Here is a 21,901-nt window from a genome sequence, read left to right as displayed (position 1 = left end):
GAACTGTATCCTGCCATTCCCAAAAATGTCATCATCTGTCCTACTGTCTGAGGTTTAGGAGACTTAGTTATCGCTGCAATTTGATCCGGCGCTATTGATTTTTCTCTCTTAGATATTAATCTACCCAAATATTCCATCTGCCGTTTACAAAACTGCAGCTTCTTTCTGGATACTTTATGACCTCCACATGCCAATCTTTCTAACAAGGCCAGAGTATCCCGCTAGCACTGTTCCTCGCTTTCGGAGCAAACCAACAAATCATCCACATACTGTATCAGTGTACTTTCCAATGTTATACCCTCTAGGTCTGCCTTCAATGCCTGGTTAAAAATATGCGGTGAATGGTTAAATCCCTGCGGCATCCTAGTGTAGGTACACTGGTTACCTCTGTAAGTGAAAGCAAACAAATACTGGCATTGCTTCGCCAAAGGAATGCTGAAAAAACCCAACACAAATCAATCACCGAAAAACAAACTGCCTCCGGTGGAACATTAGTCAACAGCGTATGTGCGTTTGGGACTACAGCTGGCCAATCTTCCACTACCTCATTCACTGCTCGCAGATCATGTACCAGTCTCCACTTGGACTTGTCTGCTTTCAAGACAGGTAACAGTGGGGTATTAAAGGGGCTACTCGTGCTCTCAAGCTCTCCTACCTCAAGCAATTCCTGTACTGTTAGCGCTATTCCTTCCTCTGCTTCTAGCTTCAAGGGATATTGTGGCCTTCGCGGTGGAATCACTCCTTGTTTTCGTTTTATTTCTCCTGGACTTGCTGATTTTACTCTTCCTACATCTGTATCGTGTTGTGATAATAAAATGACTGGCAGCACCTCCAGCCTTTTATCCTTCTGCTGGCCCTCTTCTTCTACTGACAATGTCATATGTCGTTGAGGGGTTACCTCGACCTCCTTAAGGTTTCCTACCATCTCTATGTCCATTGTTACTCTGACATAATTATCGTCCGAACCCTTGTTGTCACTGTCTGCCAATCAATAATTGTTCCTGCTTGCTTCACCATGGGCCCCGAATCTTTGGACTGGTCTCCCTCAATTACTAACAGCGTTACAAGGAGTGCAGCTCCTGGCACCCTGTACCATTTATCCAGAAATGCATTTTGTTTTATTTGCAAGGCAGCTCTCTGTTTCCCTATTATTACTGCCTCACCTTTTAAATGTTGCTGAGTATTTACTTCATTGTGCCATTGTCTCTCTACTTCTTTACACTGAGTCTCATCAAAGATCACTGTACAATGTAACCCAGTCTTAGGTGGCTTGGTCTTAGGTAATATTGCCAGAGAGCCTTCTTTCCATTTTCTCCAAATTTTCCAGACTTGATCTTCTACATCCCCTATCCAATACACATTGCGCTCTTTCAGCTGCCTGTACACTAGCTGAGTGCTTATTTTTCCCACGCGTAAATCCTTCGGTGTACATTCTAATTCCAATTCCAGTTTTTGCAGTGCATCTCTGCCTAACAAATTTATCGGGGTTCCTTTGAACACTAATATCGGCAAAACTATTTCATTATTTCCCATCATTAAACTCACTGGAGCTGTAAATCGTGTTAACTGTGCTTTTCCCGATAACCCTACATTTTTAACAAACTTTACTGACAGGGGAAGGTGGGAGGCGTATTGCGGCTGTACACAAGTGTACGTGGCTCCAGTATATATAATCACTGGTGTTATTTGCCTTCTAGAATGATCTGAACAATGGGCTCTTCTTCCGCCTCCCGTGTTATCATTGGGTACTGCCCCTTCCCACCCGGGTTCTCTGGGCACCCCTAGCACCTTCCATTGGGGTTGACAGGTCCGGTCGTACCTGCTGGGGCTGGTCCTTGATTAAACTGCTGCTCTCTACTCATTGATTCCTGCTGAAATGAGGCAGGCCAAGGTTTGTAAGGACAGTCTCTCCTGATGTGCCCTGGCTGATTACACCCTCAGCGTAATCCTCCTGTCCCTCTTTCCACCTGTCTGTTCACTTGCCCTTTTTGCCAATTACCTCTCTGCCCTCTTCCTTGGAAGTTCCAGTCCTGTCTGGGCTGTTGTCTAAATTTATTTTGCTTCTGATGTGGCGATTGAGGAAACGCTCCCCCAAAGACGTTTATTACTGGCATGGGGCTTCCCGCCCCTTGTCTGGCAGTATAACAGGTTCCTTCAAAAGCTGGCGCTTCGGTCATTTCGGTCTGCGCAATCAGATCAGTTGTTGCTGGCAACATCTTTTTGCCTTTCTCTTTTTATTTCTTTTTAAGCTCCTCAAGCTGCATCTGTGTCAACTTTATATGCACTTCCTCCTGCTGCTCAATCAGTTTTTGTCTGTTTGTTCGGTATTTCTCGACTGCGTGGACTACGTGGTCCCTAAATTTTTGTTGGGCATTGACGTCAGCCCTACTACCTCCTCGAGTCTGGACTTGACTTAGGGGGACATTGCATCTAAAATAGCAGTCCGAAGCAACGTGGTCATCAACTGGTTGCCCTCCACCTCTTGCTCTGTTTCCATTCTCCACTTTTTCAACTGGTTTTCTAGGTACATTTCCGGGTTTTCAGTCCCTCTCAGTGGATCTTCTTTTAAAGCTTTGAGGTCCACTTTAGGTGGATAGCAGTCTCTGAGGGCCGTCCATACCCTCTGCCTCACTCGGTCAAAATCGTTTCCATCAACCTTTGGGTTGTCCGCCACATTCGTTAAGCCAACTGAACTCATCAGTTCTCTTAGTTTTGTTGTTCCCACTACCTTCACCAGTAGTGCCTTCAAGTCACCTATTGCCAGTGAACGTCCTGTGTTCTCGTCCTCAAAGGTTATAATCCATTTTCCCGCTCCTTCGTGTATACTGGGTAATACATTTATCAGCCCTTCCAGGTCCTGGGTCCCCCAAGGAATGCACTGTTTCTGTCCTGCTCCTTTCACTAACAGTGGATACACTCCCCTTCCCCCTTCCGAGCACTGGCTTGCAGGTCCACTGTCCGATTCCTCATCAGCCTCGGATCCTGATTCTGTTTCTATTTTCTGCCACCCCGATTTAGCCGGGGTTTCTTTTCTCTCTCGCCCTTCTGCTTTTTTCCGGTTCCCTCTTCACCGGAAGTAGCTCAGCGTACTTTTTGTACGTTCGGAATTCCTCGAACTCCCTCCGTTCTCTGTCTTCCCGCAATTTCCAACTCTCTTCCTGTAATTCTAACCTGTGCCTCTCCATTTCCTCCTTTGCTGCTGCAACATTCTCTTTTCTTCCTCCCTTCTCTCTCTGAAATCGCTCATCTGCCGCTCATCGTCATAGATTTCTACTTCCCCTTGTACCGCCACTCTTCCTTTCATTATTGGGCACTGTTTTGGATTCCCTTGGTCTGGATAGGGAGGGGGGGTTTTCTACCTCTTTTAAGTCCGGAGATAAAGTCGATTTTTCCTCCTCCCCTGTTATGGGAAGCTGTTTCCCTATTTTGTTGGCGCCCTCTGGTGACGCCTGATCTGTTTTCCTCAACGTTTCTCCTAACCTCCGAAAAATTATTAGTATCTCTGCCTCCTGCTCCCTCTTCTGGTTTCTTTTTTTCAGAGTTGTCTTTTGGTTTTTAGTTTTTAATTAACCCCTCCATTTCCTCACACAGACGTAAGTCAACGTTTCCCTCCTTTGGCCATTTCGTAACTAGATATTTGGTTCTCTTTTTCCATTTTTCCGAAATTATCGTGATATCATGGAATTTTTTTACTTAATATTTCAACTGCTGTTCCTTTTCCCGTCATGTTGTTTTACAGGGTGTTTCTCAGAATCTCACAACTCACTTGTTAGCGCTATTGTTTCCTATACTACTTCAACACCTAACTCTATAATTTTTCCTGCCAATTTGCCGGCGTTTGTATTATTTAATCTTATTGAATTTATCAAAGGATTCTTACCTCTTCTGCTTCGTCCGGGCAGACCCCTTCCTAGTGTGGTATCCGCAGAACTCTCCTTTACACCTAGTCCGTTCAGACCCTCGTCTCCTGCGAGACGGTATCCACGAGGACTTTTTCTGTCTGCCCGTTCAGACCCTCATCTCCTGCGAGTAGGTATCCACAGGGGCCCTGCCCGTTCAGACCCTCGGTCCCTGCGAAGTTGTATCCACAGGGACTCAACGACACCCCGTGGAATTTTTACTTTAATCAGTTTCTATCGTCTTATTTCTACTCACTGCGCAGTTTTATTGATCCTTTAATTTCAATTTATGCCAGATTCTTTGGATCGGACAGAACCTTCGACAATCATTTAACACTTCTGCGCCCGGAGACCTCTCACACCCAACAGAATTTTTGTCTGAAGTAACAGCGAAAACGCTTATCTATTTTCTGGGTCGTCGCCCTTTACTCTGCTTGTCTCGTGGGGGTCATCTGGGGACTGGGAAGTGTCCTTGATTTGCTGTTCTTTTCTTATGGGTCTCTTTCCGATCCTGCTCGTAGCGCCAAATATGTAGCAGTTATCCGCAATAAATAGATTACCAGGAGAGGCAAAAGATTCCTCAAGAAGTTAAACTTTTATTTGCAAACAAAAGGTGTGACAGTCAGACAGCCAGTTGCCAATCACCCTCTGATTACCGCGCTCTCTGCTTGCCCCCGAGAAAAGTTCGCGGGCCTTTTTTATACCATTTGCCTCCTTTCACAGTTGTCTCCTTGCTCACAACCATTTGTCTTTCGCCACAGTCATTTCCTGACTCAATCACAGGGTGCCTCAATTATTTATGGGAATTGGGAGTACTGGTACTAGGCTACAGAACTATCAGTTATAAAACAATACTAGGCTTATTAACTACAAGGCTAACAGTTATAAAACATCACAATGGGCCCCTATTACTTATGAGTTCTGAGACTTGCTGGCATCTGTCTTATCAGTTATAAAAACTATCAGCTACAGAACTGCTACAAAATCATTAGTCGCACTAGTCATGACGACCATTAGCTACACAATATATCAACAATGTCTTCCTAGGAATGGGCTAACTATCTGTTTAATGAGCTACACTAAATAAAAAGTGGCTCCCTCGGAATGGGCTAACTGTTTCTTTAATGAGCTATAGGTTTCCCGCACTAAGAGTTACCCGCGCTCGGGCTGGAGAAGGAGACCAAGCGACCATCTTAAGGAGATCAGCAGCCATCTTAAACACAGAGCAGACTATGAATAAAAAAAGTATAGCCTCTATTTTCTATACATCCTATATATTCAAGGCTAGACCGTGACTACTTACAATTTATATGAATGACTTGGATGAAGAAAGCAAGACTACTGTTGCCAAATTTGCTGATGACAGGATAGGTGGTTTAGCACATGGTGAGGACATAAAGAACCTGCAACGGAACATGGATAGGTTGCGAGGGAGCAAGGAGTTGAAAGACAGCTTACAATGCAGGGAAATGTGAGGTTATACACTTTGAAAGGAACGATGAGTAAACAAGATTATATACATGCAGTGAAAGTTCAATGTTGCAGTACAAAGGGACACAGGATCCTTGTGCGTGGAACGCCAATCTATCATGTATATGCAACATGTAATCAGGAAAACGTATAGAATGTTGGCCTCTTTTACCAGGATGTGAAGTATAAAAGTAGGAAACTTTTGTTACAACATACAGGGAAGACAAGGTCACCGAGCACATGAGCTGCCATCACTTGCAGGTTTCCCTCCAGGTCACACACCATCCAGACTTGCGAATATATTGCCATCCTTTCTGCGGTTTTGGTCAAAAAATTTAATTCCCTCCCCAAACAACATGGCATGCGCTGCAATAGGCGGGGTTGGGAGCTCTCCAAACCTGCTCAAGGACAATAAATTATAGTCTTCAAGCAAAGCATATTCTTAAACAATTGAGCAATACAGCACTGGACAGACCATTCGGCCCAGGACGTTGTTCCCATTAGTACAGAACTGATAATAGAACCTAAGAAAAGCGGAAACCGCTGGTGAAAATGTGAATCCTGGCTAGTCGGAGACAGCAGGCCCATCGGGGCCGCTCTCTGCACAAACACAAGTGGCTCGGGGACTCTCGGCCATGCTGGTCAATGCTGAAATTTTCCCTACAAACTGTTTGAAGGGGGCACGAGTCGACATGTTGGGACATGCGGATGGGGTCAAAGTTGGTGGGGACCCTCCTCTGGGAGCCAGCGTGGACCCGATGGACTGAGCCCCCTCGTCGTGCCTTTATTAAATAAATCGGATGTACTCATCCGTCCAACCACAGGAGCTGCTTCACTGATCATTTTGTAACTGGCTACTATTGCCTTTGAGAAAATTTTGTGAGCTGCCAATTCCAACCAATAGAGTGCAAATTGTAACGATACTGTTTTGAAAGGGAGTTTGAAATAATGGTGATGTCTGCCTGGTGTGTGACCTGCAGGGAAATCTTCCTGGTGGCCTGCTATATCTCTGCGCCCTGGTCACCCCAGTAAAGTATTAAAATTCACCGTTTGAGAATCCACATGCAAAATTTTATTAGCCTTCATAATTATTTGCTCTATGTACACGATGGCTTTGTCTTTCATACACGACAATCACAGGTCTTTCATGCTGCAACATTGTACTGTCACTACATTGACTCTTGCTCTTTGAAAAACTGACATTCAACCACTTACCTCCACTGCACAGACTCCACGTCTCCCTCTGCAGACGTTGTTTGCGGCTAGTAGTTAACTGCAGAGGTCTAACAGCACAGGATAAACCGTTCAGCCGGACCGCCCAATGACAAGCCTTCCTACAACCACCAGACCTGCCTCCGCTGCTCTGCGGTTCTCTCCTCCCGCGGCTCTCCTGTTCCTCGGAAGTTTCGGACCGCGGCCTCTGAAGGAGGAAAATGTAGAAACAGGCGGAGAAGATGAAAAGCCGGGTGACATTTCCCCCACAGCGCGCCTGGGGAGCTGGGCGAACGAACACAGGCGGCTTCAGATTCCTTACAATCCAAAAGAGGGGTGGTCGGCACGGCAGCTGCAAATGGCCGGTCAGTGTTCAGGAGCGGATCAAGGGTTAAAAGTAGGAGCGGATGAACATGTGTGGAAATGAGGAGACGGGGCTTCAGGGATACCTCCCCTTGGAACCGGCATTGAACCTACAGGCCGAGCGGCCTCCTCCTACCTCTCGTCAATAAATCAGTCAACTCACCGGCTCAGGCCGCAGGAAGACGCTTCACACATCCGTGGGGAACCCGGTTCACAAACGGTCCTAACTGCCCTCGGAGGGAACTGGATATAAGTAAAAAAGCGGGACATTTGCTGTGAGGTATGTTCGGGTTGGACCGGTAGTTTGGGGAGGGAACGGGAGGCGCGGTCTGGATGGGGTACGGTAACGCCCCTTCGGCGGATCCGCATGCGCTTTTGGTTATATCCTGTGATTAAAATGTGCTGTCTCCAATAGCGGCTCAGCAGCTCAAACACCCGTCGTTGACTTATGGTGGGTCATGTTGAAGAGGTGTAGGATTAATAAACTATAACTGTATTGATATCTTAAGACGGATGAGAATTATGGCTGCTCGAAATACTGATTTAAAAAGTGTCCTTCAGGCCGTAACAGCCACAACAGCCATAGCCAGAACAGCCTGGGCTGGGTGCTGTGTGGTAATTGATGTGTCTAGAACTTAATTGGATTCCCATTATGCTTGACTATGGAGATGATGGTCAATCTTAACGGGAAATGGGAAGGCTGTCTCAAACAATGAAGGTGATATCTGCCTTTGTCTCACCCGATTGCAAAATGATTAGCTGAACCTGTGGTGTGAGGCTCCTCTTTGTCCATCTGCAGTAGCCCTTTGTCCGTTTTCTGCTCAACCAAGAACTCCGGCACCTGACTCATTAAAGTGTGCGTGACAATACCTGTATAAATCTCTGCCTACCCCTTTGTACTGGGAGAACTCGGGAAGCGACTCTTAGTGAGTGCTGAAGAGAATTCTCCTAGCGGTGCACTGCTAATAACGGTATTTGTTCGAATCGACCTCGTGGCACTGTGCTATTTACAGCGGACGGATAGGGAAATTGATTTCGGGACGACAATGTGACTGCCGATAAGCACTCGCCGTTAGCCCGCCTCAGCGCGAACAAAGGAGCGCCTGTGTGATGCAAGATAATAGAGCTTGCGGGTGGGCACTGAGTGACAGTTACTCAGAGACCGGGAACGGGGAGGGTATATCGTCCTCTGCCCATGGAGGGATCAGCTCAGAGAGGGGTCAGCTTCGGTCCAGGCCCCAGTGGTACTGTTCACATCCCCACCCCAGCCGTGAAAGTGGCAAGGACGACGTGTGCTGGTAATGTACGCATACGGCTCGCTTGCCTTCGTCGGTCCGGGCACTGATTGTAAATGTTGGCGAGTCGTATTGAAATGTATAAAATTATCGTGAGGCCACGTTTGAAGTATTCTGTGCAGTTCAGTTTGCCACATTGCAAGGGTGTGCAGAAGAGGTGTTTGTAATGTTAGCATTCATTTTAGATGACTAGAATATAAAAACAAGGATACCGCTCTGAGGCTTTATAAAACGTTGGTCAGAGCATATTTGGAGTATTGTGATCAGTTTTGGGTCCCGTTGTAAGGAAGGGTGTGGTGACATTGAGAGGGTCCAGAGGTGTTTTACAAGTATGATCCCGGAGATGAAAGGGTTAACGTATGAGGAGCGTTTGATGGCTCTGGGAGTACACTCGCTGGAGTTTAGAAGCATGAGGAGGGATCTTATTGAAACCTGCCGTAAACTGAAAGACCTGGATGAAGTGGAGCTGGAGAGGATGCTTCCAATAATGGGACAGTCTAGAACCAGAGGGCAAAGCCTCTGAATATAAGGACCTCCCTTTGAAACTGAGATGAGGAAGAAATTCTTCAGCCAGATGGTGGTAAATCTGTGGAATTCGTTGTCACAGAGGGCTGTGGAGGCCAAGTAATTCGGCACACTTAAAGCGAGGGTTGATGGTTTCGTGATTTGTAAGGGTGTCAAAGTCTGCGGGAAGATGGCAGGAGAATGGGAGTTGAACGGGAAAAATAAATCAGCCATGATCGAATTGCGGAGCAGAATCGATGCTCCGTATGGCCTAATTCTTCTCCTATGTCTCATTGTCTAATGTTAAAGTTTCTGGTCCAAGACCAATCATCAGAACGGCTTCAAACGTTTTCTGTTTTTAATTCAGATCTCCAGGATCTTCAGCTTTTATTTGATATCCACCGGCTGACGGTAAGGTGAAAGAGCGGGGGAATTTCCAAACATGGGTCAAATAGTGAACCACAGGTACATGACTAATATTGCAAACACTGAGCTGCTCATTTATTCACAACCTGTCTCAGTGAAGGGAGGATGATGACCCTTTCTCCCCACAGTGTAGCACTGATAGCTTCCAAAGGAACTAGAGACCCAAACATCTGAGTCCAGAACAGAAATGTTCGCTCCACACCTCATAAACTCGTACAGACAGATCCCCGGGACACATCCTGCCAGGGACACACTGTGTGACCTCTCATTCACCACGAACCCCACCCCCCCCCCCCCCCCCGCCACCGCAGCATCACACATCGTCCCCGTGTCTCACACTGGGTGGTGTAGTCAGTGATCTCCCCACAACCAATGTAGAACCGTCCGAGACGTCTGCTTCATTGCTAAAGGGGAAACATCCAGTCCCAGTGCAGAACTACCGACCTGGGCGGAAGCCCTGTACACTGCAAGTTCCATATTCTCGGAGTCACCATCCCAGGATTATAACCCAGCAAGAGATTCCCCCGCGACCGTCTGGTGGCGGCAATCTGCTGGAAGTATTCTCGCTATTTCCGGTTCACAAACTAAGGCGGAAATGGAACCTAAAGATCTCCCGTCTGGGCTGGGGCCCTCTCTGCCAAACGGGCTATGGGTCACCGGAGGGCACTTCATCTCGTATCCAACATCTAAGTTAAGTACATTTGATGATTGTTATTGTTGAATGGGATCTTGTTCAGCACAATTGGCTGCCATGTTTCCTGCAGTGTAACAGGGACAAAATGCACAATATAAAATTGAAACCAGAAAATACTGGAAACTCGGCGGATCAGGCTGTGGAAAGAGAAATGATGGAAGACTCATGATCAGAACTGGGACTGGCCAAGGTGACGTCTGACCTGCTGAGCATTTCCAACATTTCTCTTTTATTTTAAAAGTTCTGCACATACATTTTGTTTCCATTTGATACACAGATATTTACTAATTGCAAACGTCAGCCTAATGTTGGGAATGATGTCACTGACATATTATTATTGGAGGCGATACTGAAGCAGTAGTTAAGATGCATGGGATACACTGTGACTGAGCCGTTTGGATTCAGAATTGGCTTTCCCATAGAAGACATATGATAGTATAAGATGGGACTTATTCTGGCTAGAGGTCCATGACTAGTGGGGTTCCTCAGGGTTTCGCACTGGGACCTCTGTTGTTCGTGATATAAATAAATGACCCATGAAACATAGATAGATGGGTTAGTGAGTTCGTCGATGGTTCTAAGATTTGTGGCGTTGTCTGCAGTGTAGAAGAATGCCAACTGATATAGCGGAATAGAGATGGGTTTGAGATAGGGAGGAGAAATGGCAGATGGAGTTTAACCAGCCAAATGGGAGCTGTTGCCCTTTTGGGATATCGAATATAAAAGGACAGTGCACAGTTATGACAAGACCCTTAATAGAGTTAATGTGCAAATTGTTCTCGGGGTCCAAGTCCATAGCTCCCTGAAAGTGGATGCACAGGTTGTTAGCGTGGCAAATCGGGCATATGCCATGCGTGCCTTCATTTGTAGAAGAATTGACTTCAAGAGTCGGGAAGTAATGTTGCAAATTTGTAAAACTCTCCTTAGGCCGCATCCAGACTATCGCTTTCAGTTCTGGTCACCACATTATAGGAAGGATGTGGCAGCTTTGGAGATGGTGCAAAAGAGTTTACCAGAATGCTGCCTGGATTATAGGGATGAGGAGAGGTTAGACAAACGTGTTGTTTTCTCTGGAGCGGCAGAAGCTGGTGGGTGACCTGATAGAAGTTTATAAGATTATGAGACGCATAGACAGAGTAGACAGCCGCTATATTTACTCCAGGGTAATACTAGGGGTGATTTATTTAATATGAGTGGGGGTAAATTCAAAGAAGATCTGCGAGGGAAGTTTTTACACAGAGTGGAGGGTGCGTAGAATGCGCTGCCAGGGGTGGTAGTCGGAGTAAATCCGATAGAGGCGTTCAAGAAGTACTCAGGTTGCCACATGCATGAGCAGAGAAGGGAGGGATATGGACATTGTGTAGGCAGAAGAGATTAGTTCGTTAGGCATTTAATTGCTCGTTCAATTCTTTCGGCACAACATTGTAGGCCAAAGGGCATGTTCCTGTGCTGTACTGTTCCATGGTCGATGTACAGGGGATAACTCTGCCCGAAGATTACTGCTGGTCATCCTAATCCATATTTACTGCCATAGACCCTTTACCGGCAGGAATCAAAGCAGCTTCCAATGGTGATGGAGACGCTTCAGTAACATTATTGGTGATGACATGAAACCAAGGTCACGAGAAATAAATCTACTTGAGAACCACTTCCGTAGTCTTTCTACTTGCACTGATCATGGACAAATTCCCCCAGAACTAAAACTTTCGTTATAACATAATCCCACACTATTCCCGAATATTGTTCTTGAGGTCAGCAGAGTAACACTGCTGCGTATTCCAGGGAACACGCAGGTGTTGGCGACCTGCACTAACATCATTACAGTGATGGGACTCAAATAGTGAGGGCTCCAGCAGAATAACAAAGATGGCGACGATTACACATATTACACGTTATTGGCGGTGACGTGATAATTCTGACTTTAATACAATATTTTCCGTTGGGTCACACGGCTCCAGCTTCTGGGGTCACCCTGCACGGACACTGATAATGGTGACCGCACTCAACTGTATCTGGCGGGCACTGTGCTCCACTATTACAGGTGGAGACGGCAAACCGTGACAACCTTTGTCTTCGGCGTTCTAGACTCAATGCTCTTGCAACTGGTCTGATATCATTGGCACCTGTTCTCATCTAACGCAAAAAAAAACATCAACGGACTCTGATGGAAGCCCTCCGCATTTCAAGCACCAGCTGTGGAAACATAAATAAAGATAACGTTTCAAGTCGAAACCCCTTCGTCGGATTCGACAAGGAGAGATTAAAGACGTTTGCATTGTCAGCAGGGCGGGCAGGAATGTGAAATTATATCTAATAGTGGAGGCTAGCGTTGCCATGAAACGAGGTCATCTGGTGTTCGGTTAATAGGAGTACATAAGTAGAGATAACATTGTTCATAAAAACCTATCAAATGAGGGCAGTTATAGAATGAGAACACAGAGCAATGAGTGTAAACATTGTGATATGCAGAGCTGCAACACACACCCAGCAGATTCGGGTGTGCTGATGGAGAGAAAAATACTGAGCCGTTTTCAGTGATAGACGACATAGCCATTTGTTGTACGTACAGAGAAAACGAGTGACCTGACGTGTGAGACTCATTATCGAGTCTGGAAGGATGCAATGGACCAGGACGGACGATGAGCTGCGTTTGTTCAACCTCATGCTCGAACTCCATATAAGGTGCTGGAGGGCACAGGCAGGAAGATCTGGATGGGAGTGGGATGGTGAATTAAATTGGCAGGCAACAGCAAGTTCAAGTCTCATATTACTGAGTCGTCGTTCGTTGTTGAGAGAGTATTTGACGGTAATGGATTATCTGCACATAATGGGTTTTGTCTGAGACGAACACGGTCCATTTTTCAGATGGAGGTGAAGAGTCATTTCTCTCTCAAATGTCAGTAAATTCTCTGTCCCGCAGATCTGAGGAGGCAGAAACTGAATATCTTCATGACCGAGCGCGACGGGTTATTGTATTGGAGGTGATCCAGGTGTTACGGGGAGAGGTTCTCAGTGTTCTCTCATATTTCATAAGGACAGAAAGAGGTCATTCAGCCCATTGATTTTGCCTACTGTCAGAGCAAATCCAATGACCCCATTCCACACTGGAACCTAGGCCCGGATCAGCGCAGTAACGAATAGTGCAGCAGACGCGCAGTGCTGAGAAACCAACCCAATTTCAATGGTCAGTGTTGATCCACCTCCTGCAGCGTTGGACTCGAGCCACCTCTGGTAATCGGACACTGGGACTATCTCCAATAACATTGTAAATTGGACAGCTGGATGTGTTGGATTTTCTTAACGGCCGTCAATGATCAACAGTCCGCCTTACTAATCGATCAGTATCGTTCTTCACAATGTTATGTAAATATGAATCGCCGGCGGTTTTCGTGATCTCCCTTCTCAAGAGTACAGCGGCCGCACTGGCCGTGATCACCAGAGGGCAACGTGAGCAGCTGTAATCCGAAAACAACATGGTGCCGATGGGGGCGTTGAGGGGCTGGGGAAAGGGGTGAGGTGGGGGAGGAGAGCGACCTAATGGAGAATAAATCAAATTGTCTTTCGAAAGGTGCTGCCCGATCGTTTGTGTTTTACTCGGATTATCACTCGCATAACTACAGGTGACTCCAATTGTTTAATGTGAACATATTCATTAACTGCTGGAAAGGGGTTTCAGACGATATTTTGCAGTGACCACGTTACGCGCTGCAGTGGAATCTCCACCAGCAACCGCCGAATGATGTCACCAGTAATGTTAGAGTCGGGACACCACCCTCATTGTCCGAGCGCCGGTACCATCGGTTCTGTTGAAATGTGACCGCGATCAGGAATGGATCACAAGCGATAATATTGGACTGGGACCCGCAGACTTCAGGTTAGTTAAGAATCAATGGGGTCACTGTTAAAGACGAGTAATCACGAGTAAGGTGACTGCAAGAGCAACAGCAACAACGTTAGAGTCAGCTCATCGCCGGAGATCCCCAGAGTGTAAAACAGATCCAGTAATAGAACGGAGAAGTGACGTGTCACTGAATCACTGTGAGGCACCAAGAAGCTCAGGTCGCCCTGGAGGGATGTTACCTGCCGTTGTGGGATGTGAATGATACAGCTGCACAATCCACCCATTGGAGCCTCGAACGCACTGGAGCGGAACATCGCCTCCTGTTTGTTCAGTGGCTCTAACTAGCGACAGTTATTGCACAACCTGTTTCTCTCTGACCGAGTATCCGTGTTTGTTATAAATCTGGAGGCTTTCGAGATCGCAGTCATATTCTGACGTGAGCTACAGAAGGGACAGAATTCGAACGATCTTCGAATATGTATCGGCCCCCGATTCTCCAGATGGAAGATATTTGTTACCCAATTCTAGCAGTCCTTGGTGTCCCCGGTAAGTCAAATTAAGCATGGTCTCACGACTTTTGACCATCTGACACTGCATTGTGTTTATGGATGCAAAGGGTTCTAATGATGCACCGCGATGTGCACAGTATATTGCAGAATTCCTTGTAGTCCTCAGGGCCGGCGAGGAGCCATCCGTGAGGACAGGCCCGTGGGGCACAATGTCCTCTCCTGTAAAAAGTAAAGGAGTATCCTCAACTCTGATTCCCACAACAGAGGTTCTTTCAGTAAGGAAGCGATTATGCATGGCCGTCGGATCCTTAGTAGAAAGTCGACTTTGTTAACCTGGGATTCCCTCGGACTGTGGCTGGAGTAATGTAACAAAAGCGCACTGATCAGGGTACTTTGTGGGTAACGATCAGTGTGACCCGTTGGTTCCCTCACTGATTTGGAATCGAGAAGGCGGGACAATCACTTCCGCCACAGCTTCTGCGATATTACAGGAACCACATAGATTTTAATTTCCTCTGTATTTTGTTAAGAACCAGAGGAACTTATTATCAATAATGGTGATGATCATCCCACGAATCTGATCAATTAACGTGCCCTGAAGGTGCACAGCCTTCCTCACTGCTCTTCTCTATATGTGACTCCAGTCCCACCAAGGCTCCTGATTCCTCATTACCTCTCAGATTAGGTAGAACCACGAACGGACAGTACGAGCTGGACTCGACGAGAACGCCCACCTGCCGTGAATTAATTTCTAGTTTGGTCTCAATATTCCTTCCTTCCCTCCGCTGCAAATAATCCGCTAACACACTGTTCGATGCGGATCCCGCCAGCAATTATAAGAAAGCACGCAATCTACACTGAACGTTTTGCTATTCCTCAGCTGTAAGTCTTACTTCAACACCTGTCCTGCTGATATTGCTCAGAAGTTATTTGAATGTCTGACGATGTCTGGTTCTCAGTGCCATGATGCCACCAGCCCACAGAATAATTCGCGCGACCGGCCTAGATGACAGTAAGCAAATGGACGGGCGAATATTTGCCCCGTTACTGACGACTTTTCACTTTCTATTACAGCGAACTTGCTGACAATTATCATTCTCTCCCGAGAGAACTGCGGTCTTTCCAAATGTATCGGCGCCTACATGATGATCATGGCAGTGTCAGATTTATCGGTCATCATTATCAATGTCGTTCTTTATGAAATTTTAATTAAACGTCTGCCACACACATCGCTACATCACACGAACTTCCTTATGGCCATTGTGTACCTGATGGCCGTCAGTCTGGAATTGTCACAGTGGTACACAGTCGCCTTCACCGTTGACCGATATGTTGCCATGTGCTGTCAGAAGTTTAAAACAAAGTACTGCAGAGTGAAAACAGTGAGAATCCTTGCAGCAGTAATTCTGATCCTGATTTCCTTGGAGAATATCCCTCACTTGTTTGTATTTCAACCTCTACGAATAATTGGCAACATCTCTTGGGGTATTAAATTCAAACTGGAGGCCTTTAACTCGCCAGCATTTGTAGCATTCACTCGACTGAAATCATTTCGAGATTTATTCTGCGTCTTTGGTTCAATATTTCTGTTTAATGGGCTGACCGTCAGACATATCTTGGTGTCCAGCAAATCCCGAAGGATATTTCGCAGTCAAAGGAGTGAGAATCGTCGTGACACAGAAATGGAGAGCAGAAGAAAATCCATACTATTACTGTTCAGTATTTCGAGCAGCTTCATGCTACTGTGGCTGCCGGCAACTGTGACCCATTTTATCGCCGGTCACACCATGTATTCTGATCGCGACTATTCCTCTCCGGCATATATCGCTGCTCAAACTGGAGCTCTGCTCACGCAACTGAGTTCGTGTACAAACACGTACATTTATGCAGTGACCCAAACTAAATTCAGGGAGGAGCTGAAGGTATTGTTAATGTCTCCTTGGACACTTGTTCTGGCATTTCTCAAGAAAAGCGCTCATTCGAACCAATCCTTCCTGTCCTAAGTAGAGTTTAGTTCCAGCTGGTCTGCCTGTTACAACAGCCACCATTCTCTCCCGAATCCGGTCTGTTTGTGTGAAAGCGAGTAAAATCAAATTAATGGGATTAATAACCCCCTGGCCCGAGTAATTGACACAGTCTCATTGGTGAACCGGAATGATAAGGATCAGGTTAATGTAAAAGGGAAATATTTTCAATGTGCAGAATCGACAGGAGTTTTGCCTTTAAGGCGGAAGTTTCAGCAGCGCCACAGCGGAACACAGGCGGAAATCATCACGAGAGTTACAACTCTTATCCTGAGCCAGAGCGACCTGTGTTCCACCTTGGCCGACTGTAAAACAGCGGACACCAACAATCAATGCCACCCCGATACGTATTTCCAAATCTGTTCCTCCTGGTAAACTGAAACAACGACGAATCGGGGCATTTTCCTTACGGCACAACAGACTCCCAGGAACTGCAGCTGGAATGGAGAATATGAACAATAATTTTGCAATAATTAGTGGAAGCACGCAAATTCACGAATAAAGTTATGTAGCCCCGCTCCAGGTCCTGTGTTATTTTATCTTACGATGTCCTGTTGACTTTCTTATGTTGTCTTAGTTGGCCATGGGTAGAAATTCCGCGGGAAGATATCATTCCCTCGGTACACATAGGGCGTTGAATAATTGTGGTAGCAGAGACGCCCGTGCGGTTCTTTATCCCGGGGACCACTTAATAAGTTCACAGCTGATTGTTAGCTTCAGTTCCAGCTTCCAGCCCGTTCCCCACCACTCCGGACTGCTCTAGAGTCCAAACACCCACCTATGTCAGCCTCAGATATGCACAACCACTGAGCATCAATGAGTCCCTGGGTTAAAGGAGCCGAGGACTAGACCGTGTTTCATTTCATAAGCAGAAACATCATCACAACATAAACCCCATCAGTCGCAGTACGAACTTACTTTGCGACCAGTTCAACGTCTTCCCTGAACCTCGGGAAGTTTACACCTATTCTGTCTAATCTTTCCCCGCAGGACATCGCGCACACCCCAGTGTTCGACCCTGGGAGCCATCCGTGTACAGCCTCGGAATGAAGAATATATCTCCCATTTTGTTGGAGACCAAAATTATCTGCAGTCCTCCAGGCGTGGACTCCCCAAACCCTACTCAGTTGCACCGAGTCATTTATTCCATCCCCGGCAATAGAAAGCAACCTTCTTATAACATCGTAGAATCTGTCCTTGAGCCTGCTGGTACGTTCCTTTAGGCTTCCGTATCTTCTTCCCGACGGGTGGGGGGAGAAGAGAGAATGTTCTGGTGGGTGGACCTTTTGATTATGCTGACTTTTTTTCGGGCAAGCGAAAAGTGTAGACAGAGTCCATGGAGGGGAGGCAAGTTTCCATGTTGTGCTGAGCTGTATTCACAAAGTCACTGCAATTTCTTGGGGTCACGGGCAGTGCAGTTGCCATACCAGGCCGTGGTACATCCGTATAGGATGCTTTCCATGCTGCATCGACTAAAATTGGTGAGGGTCAAAGGGCAAATGTCAAATTTGGCGAACCGCCTGTCTGAGTTATCTCCGTGTTGATATTTCATGAATATAAAATATTTCATGCCATAAGTTCTAGAGAGTAACAGGGCGAAGGTGACTGTAGCGGCTATTACTCAGAAAAATGTGCTGGGGAAGCTGAAAGGCCTGAAGGTGGATAAATCACCTGGACTAGATGGACTGCACCCAGAGGTTTGAAAGAGTAGTTGAAGAGATTGTGGAGATATTAGCAGTGATCTTTAGAGCATCGCTGGAGTCGGAGTGGGTCCCATTGAAGTGTGAATTCGTAAATGTTACATCGTTGTTTAAGAAGGAGGGATGGCCAAACGGCAGGAAATTATAGGCAGTTTACCCTGACTTCGGTGGTTGGTAAGAGTTATCAAAGATGGAATTTCGGAGTACTGGGAAGTATATAAAACAAATATAGAACGAAGTCAACATGGTTTAGTTAAGGGGAGATCTCGCCTATCAAATCTGTTGGAATTCTTTGTGGAAGTCACATGCAGGTTTGACAAATTAGTTGATGTTATTGACATCGGTTTTCAGAAGCTCTTTGACAATGTACCGGAAACAAGGCTGCTAACCAATATATAATCCCATGGTGTTAGAGACAAGGTACTGGCATGGCTAAAGGATTGGCTGATTGGCAGAAATCAGAGAGTGAGAATAAAGGAGACCAAAGCAAAGGAGAAATTTTGTTACGTACCAGCAACAGTAGAAACACACAGAGTCATGTATAAGTGTTAGAAACTATTTTATTAATAACTACTTATGATAATAAGAATGTAAAAACGTTAGTTATTAAACATTAACCCCAAAAGTAAACTCGAAGTGTGTGTGTGGCAAATTCTCAAACCCCAAGTCAAGTAATTCTACTTCAGTTAAGCAAGTCATAACGTGAAACGTGAACAAAGGCTTCTGCAAAACCACCGTTGACTGAAGAGAAAATGAAGAGAGAATATAGAGAGAATTTACGAAATCCACATGTTCCTCGATGGAACCCATACGACATTTCAATCATTGATGATCTCCTTTACTTTGTTCCGAAGTATCTGCCATCCCGAAGGAATTCGATACGTGGCCGTTAAACAAATACCTGTTTCCCACTACAGGTTAACGACAAAGTGGACTCCACTTGTTTGTTCCAAAAATCCATCTATGGATTGTAGTGACAGACACAGTTATTGTTCTTCATCCATTGTTACAGAGACCAGCAGACAGTCTCTCTCTCTCTCTCTCTCTCTCTCTCTCTCTCTCTCTCTCTCTCTCTCTCTCTCTCTCTTTTCACTGACTACGAATCACTGAATAAAGCTGTCAGCACGTTGTATTAGTCTTGCTGTCTGGTCGACACCTCTCACACACACTACTACTCTGCTGTCCATCTCAAAGGGACATTCACCAAATAGCAACCTGACCCGTAACACTCCAAAGACTGGGCTGACCGGATGTGGAGTTGCGTTGTGTTTTCTGAGATTACATGAACGGAATGATCCTGAAACTTTGCTTTGAGATATGTGTCACATTTTCGGATTTTTGAAAACTTCACTGAGAATTGCTTCCTGCTCCAGTTCAGATACTGCTTCTGAATCCCAAATTCCCGGGAAAATGGAGAATAATTTTCTTCCATGTCTCTATTTCTCGTCACACTGGTGAAAAATAAATCTTTGACGATACATATTAGCCCATTGGATTCCACCCCAGTGGAATAGAATAGAGCGGCGGTGGGTGTCCCGCTAATGGCGGAGGTTGGGGAGTTGAAATGGGCAGCTTGTTAGTGGGGGTGAGGGTTACTCTGTTGGGGATGGAGAGGAATATAATGGAGCAGCGTGTCAGGTGGGGTGGGAGTCACACTGATGGGGTGATTGGGGTGTAGAGGGGAACAGCGTGTCGGTGGGTTGATGATCCCTCTGATGGGATAGGGAGGGGAATAGAATTCAGCAACGGGTTCCGGAATACCTATAGGCGCAAGGCAATATAGGTCCTAGCCAACATGGTTTTGGGAAGGCAAGATCCTGCCTGACCAACCTATTGGAGTTTTTTGAAGAAATCACAGGTAGGGTGGATAAGGGAAAGGCGGTAGATGTTGTGTATTTAGATTTTCAAAAGGCCTTTGATAAGGTGCCTCACAAGAGACTGATTAATAAGATGAGAGGTCATGGAATTACGGGTAGGATAACAGAATGGGTGGAGCATTGGCTGGTTGACAGGAAGCAAAGAGTGGAAATAAAAGTATCTCGTTCTGGTTGGTTACCGGTTACTAGTGGTGTGCCGCAGGGGTTGGCGTTGGGACCGCTCCTTTTTACCTTGTACATTAACGATATGGATGATGGAATAAATGGTTTCGTGGCTCAATTTTCGGATGACATCAAGACAGGGGGAAGAGTAGGGAGTATTGAAGAGATAGGAAGGTTGCAGAAGGACCTAGACAGTTTAGTAGAATGGACAAGGAAATGGCAGATGAGATTAAATGTCGATAAATGTGCAGTTGTACACTTTGGAAGCAGAAATAAGCGGGCAGATTATTATCTAGGAGGAGAGAAAATCCAAAGAACGGAAGTACAAAGGGACTTGGGGATACTCGTGCAGGATACCTTAAAGGTGAACCACCAGGTCGGATAGGTGGTAAAGAAAGCGAATGCTATGTTGGTATTCATTTTGAGAGGTATAGTGTATAAAAGTAAGGAAGTGTTGATGAGTCTCTACGGGGCACTAGTGAGGCCTCATTTGGAATATTGTGCGCAGTTTTGGGCCCCACATCTTAGGAAGGATGTACTGACGTTGGAGAGGGTTCAGAGGAGATTTACGAGGATGATTCCAGGAATGAAAGGGTTTACGTATGAGGAGCGTTTGTCGGCTCTTGGACTGTACTCACTGGAGTGCAGAAGAATGGGAGGCGACCTCATAGCGACATTTAAAATATTGATAGGAAAGTAGATGAGGCTAGGCTGTTTCCCTTGGTGGGTGAGTCCATGACCAGAGGGCACAATCTTAGAATTAGAGGGTACAGTTTCAAAACAGAGATGAGGAAAAATTTCTTTAGCCAGAGGGTGGTGAATTTGTGTAACTCCTTGCCACGTACAGCAGTGGAGGCCAGATCAGTGGCAGCGTTCAAGGAGGAGATAGATAGATATCTAAATAGTCTGGATATCAAGGGATATGGGGATAAGGCCGGAAATTGGGATTAGAACAGGTTTTTCCCCCCATTCCCAATTTCTCATTTCTATTTCCCTTTCCTTGGAGCAGACTCGATGGGCCGAATGGCCTGATTCTGCTCCCTTGTCTTGTGATCTTGTGATGAATCGGGATAAACTGGCCACTTCCAGGATAATGGATTGAAAGAGGAGCGGCCTCGTTCTACCCCATGACAAGGATAATCGAAGGGAGTAGGATCAGAGAGAGTGAGAGAGAAGAGAGAGATGGGAAGGGGGAGCAGCAATGAACAGTAAAAGAAAGGAGAGAGACAGAGTGAGAGGCAGAGAGAGAGAAGAAGAGAAGAAGGAGGAGAATGGGAAAGAGATAAGCTGAAGCAGGAATAGGTAGAAGGGCAGAGAGAGTGAGGGAAGGACAAGGCCAGGAAGGGAGGGAGTCCGAACACGGCGGCGTGAGGCAGCTGGGGGAAAGATAAAAGGATAGGGATGAGATGGATAGAATCAGTGGAGTCCGGCTAACAGGTTGAATCTGCTCCGCTATTGACAGGATGAAGGCCGAGCTGATTCCCCCAGTGCCGCCCTCCCTCATTCCACCCTCACATCGCATTCCCCTCCACCCGTCATCCTCTACCTCCAGTACGCCCTCCAACCCGGTCACCCTGCAACGCTGCCATACCTCATGCCCCAACACAAGCCATTGCTGATAAGCCTCTCCTCTCGTTCCGCCTCCACCCCAGGTTCCCCGTCCCTCGATGATGGAAGATGCACCCCTCAGTCTTTAACCCTCCATGCAACCCCGTCCTGTGAGGAATTACCACAGATATGGCCCTCCATCGTTCCGTCCATCCTCCCTCCTTCTTGGAAAGGTTTTTAATCCTCTCAAGCCGCCCTCACAAGTTCTCCCAACTTCCCTCAGAGGAAAATTAAAATAAAAAGCGGGACTTTTGCTCTGAGGTTTGTTCGGGTTTGACCAGGAGTTTGTAGAGGCAGCAGGAGGTAACGCCCCTCGT

At 46.3% G+C, this 21,901-nt stretch overlaps 2 protein-coding genes across 5 annotated transcripts in view; one reads left to right on the top strand and one right to left on the bottom strand.

Annotated features, from left to right (window-relative positions):
• LOC127587210 (histone H4) overlaps window positions 1-21,901 on the bottom strand; it is a 226,995-nt gene that overhangs the window by 38,178 nt on the left and 166,916 nt on the right. The gene's annotated exons all lie outside the window — the stretch shown is intronic.
• On the top strand, window positions 14,181-17,287 carry LOC127587192 (probable G-protein coupled receptor 139). Its single transcript, XM_052045386.1, has 3 exons — window positions 14,181-14,250; window positions 15,288-16,135; window positions 17,228-17,287. Exons 1-3 carry the CDS (start codon window positions 14,181-14,183, stop codon window positions 17,285-17,287), a joined length of 978 nt encoding a protein of 325 aa, XP_051901346.1.

The sequence above is a fragment of the Pristis pectinata genome, chromosome 39 (assembly GCF_009764475.1).
Source record: "Pristis pectinata isolate sPriPec2 chromosome 39, sPriPec2.1.pri, whole genome shotgun sequence".
Taxonomy (NCBI): Eukaryota; Metazoa; Chordata; class Chondrichthyes; order Rhinopristiformes; family Pristidae; genus Pristis; species Pristis pectinata.
Note: the sequence above shows the minus strand (reverse complement) of the source record. Positions and strands in the feature narration are given on the sequence as shown.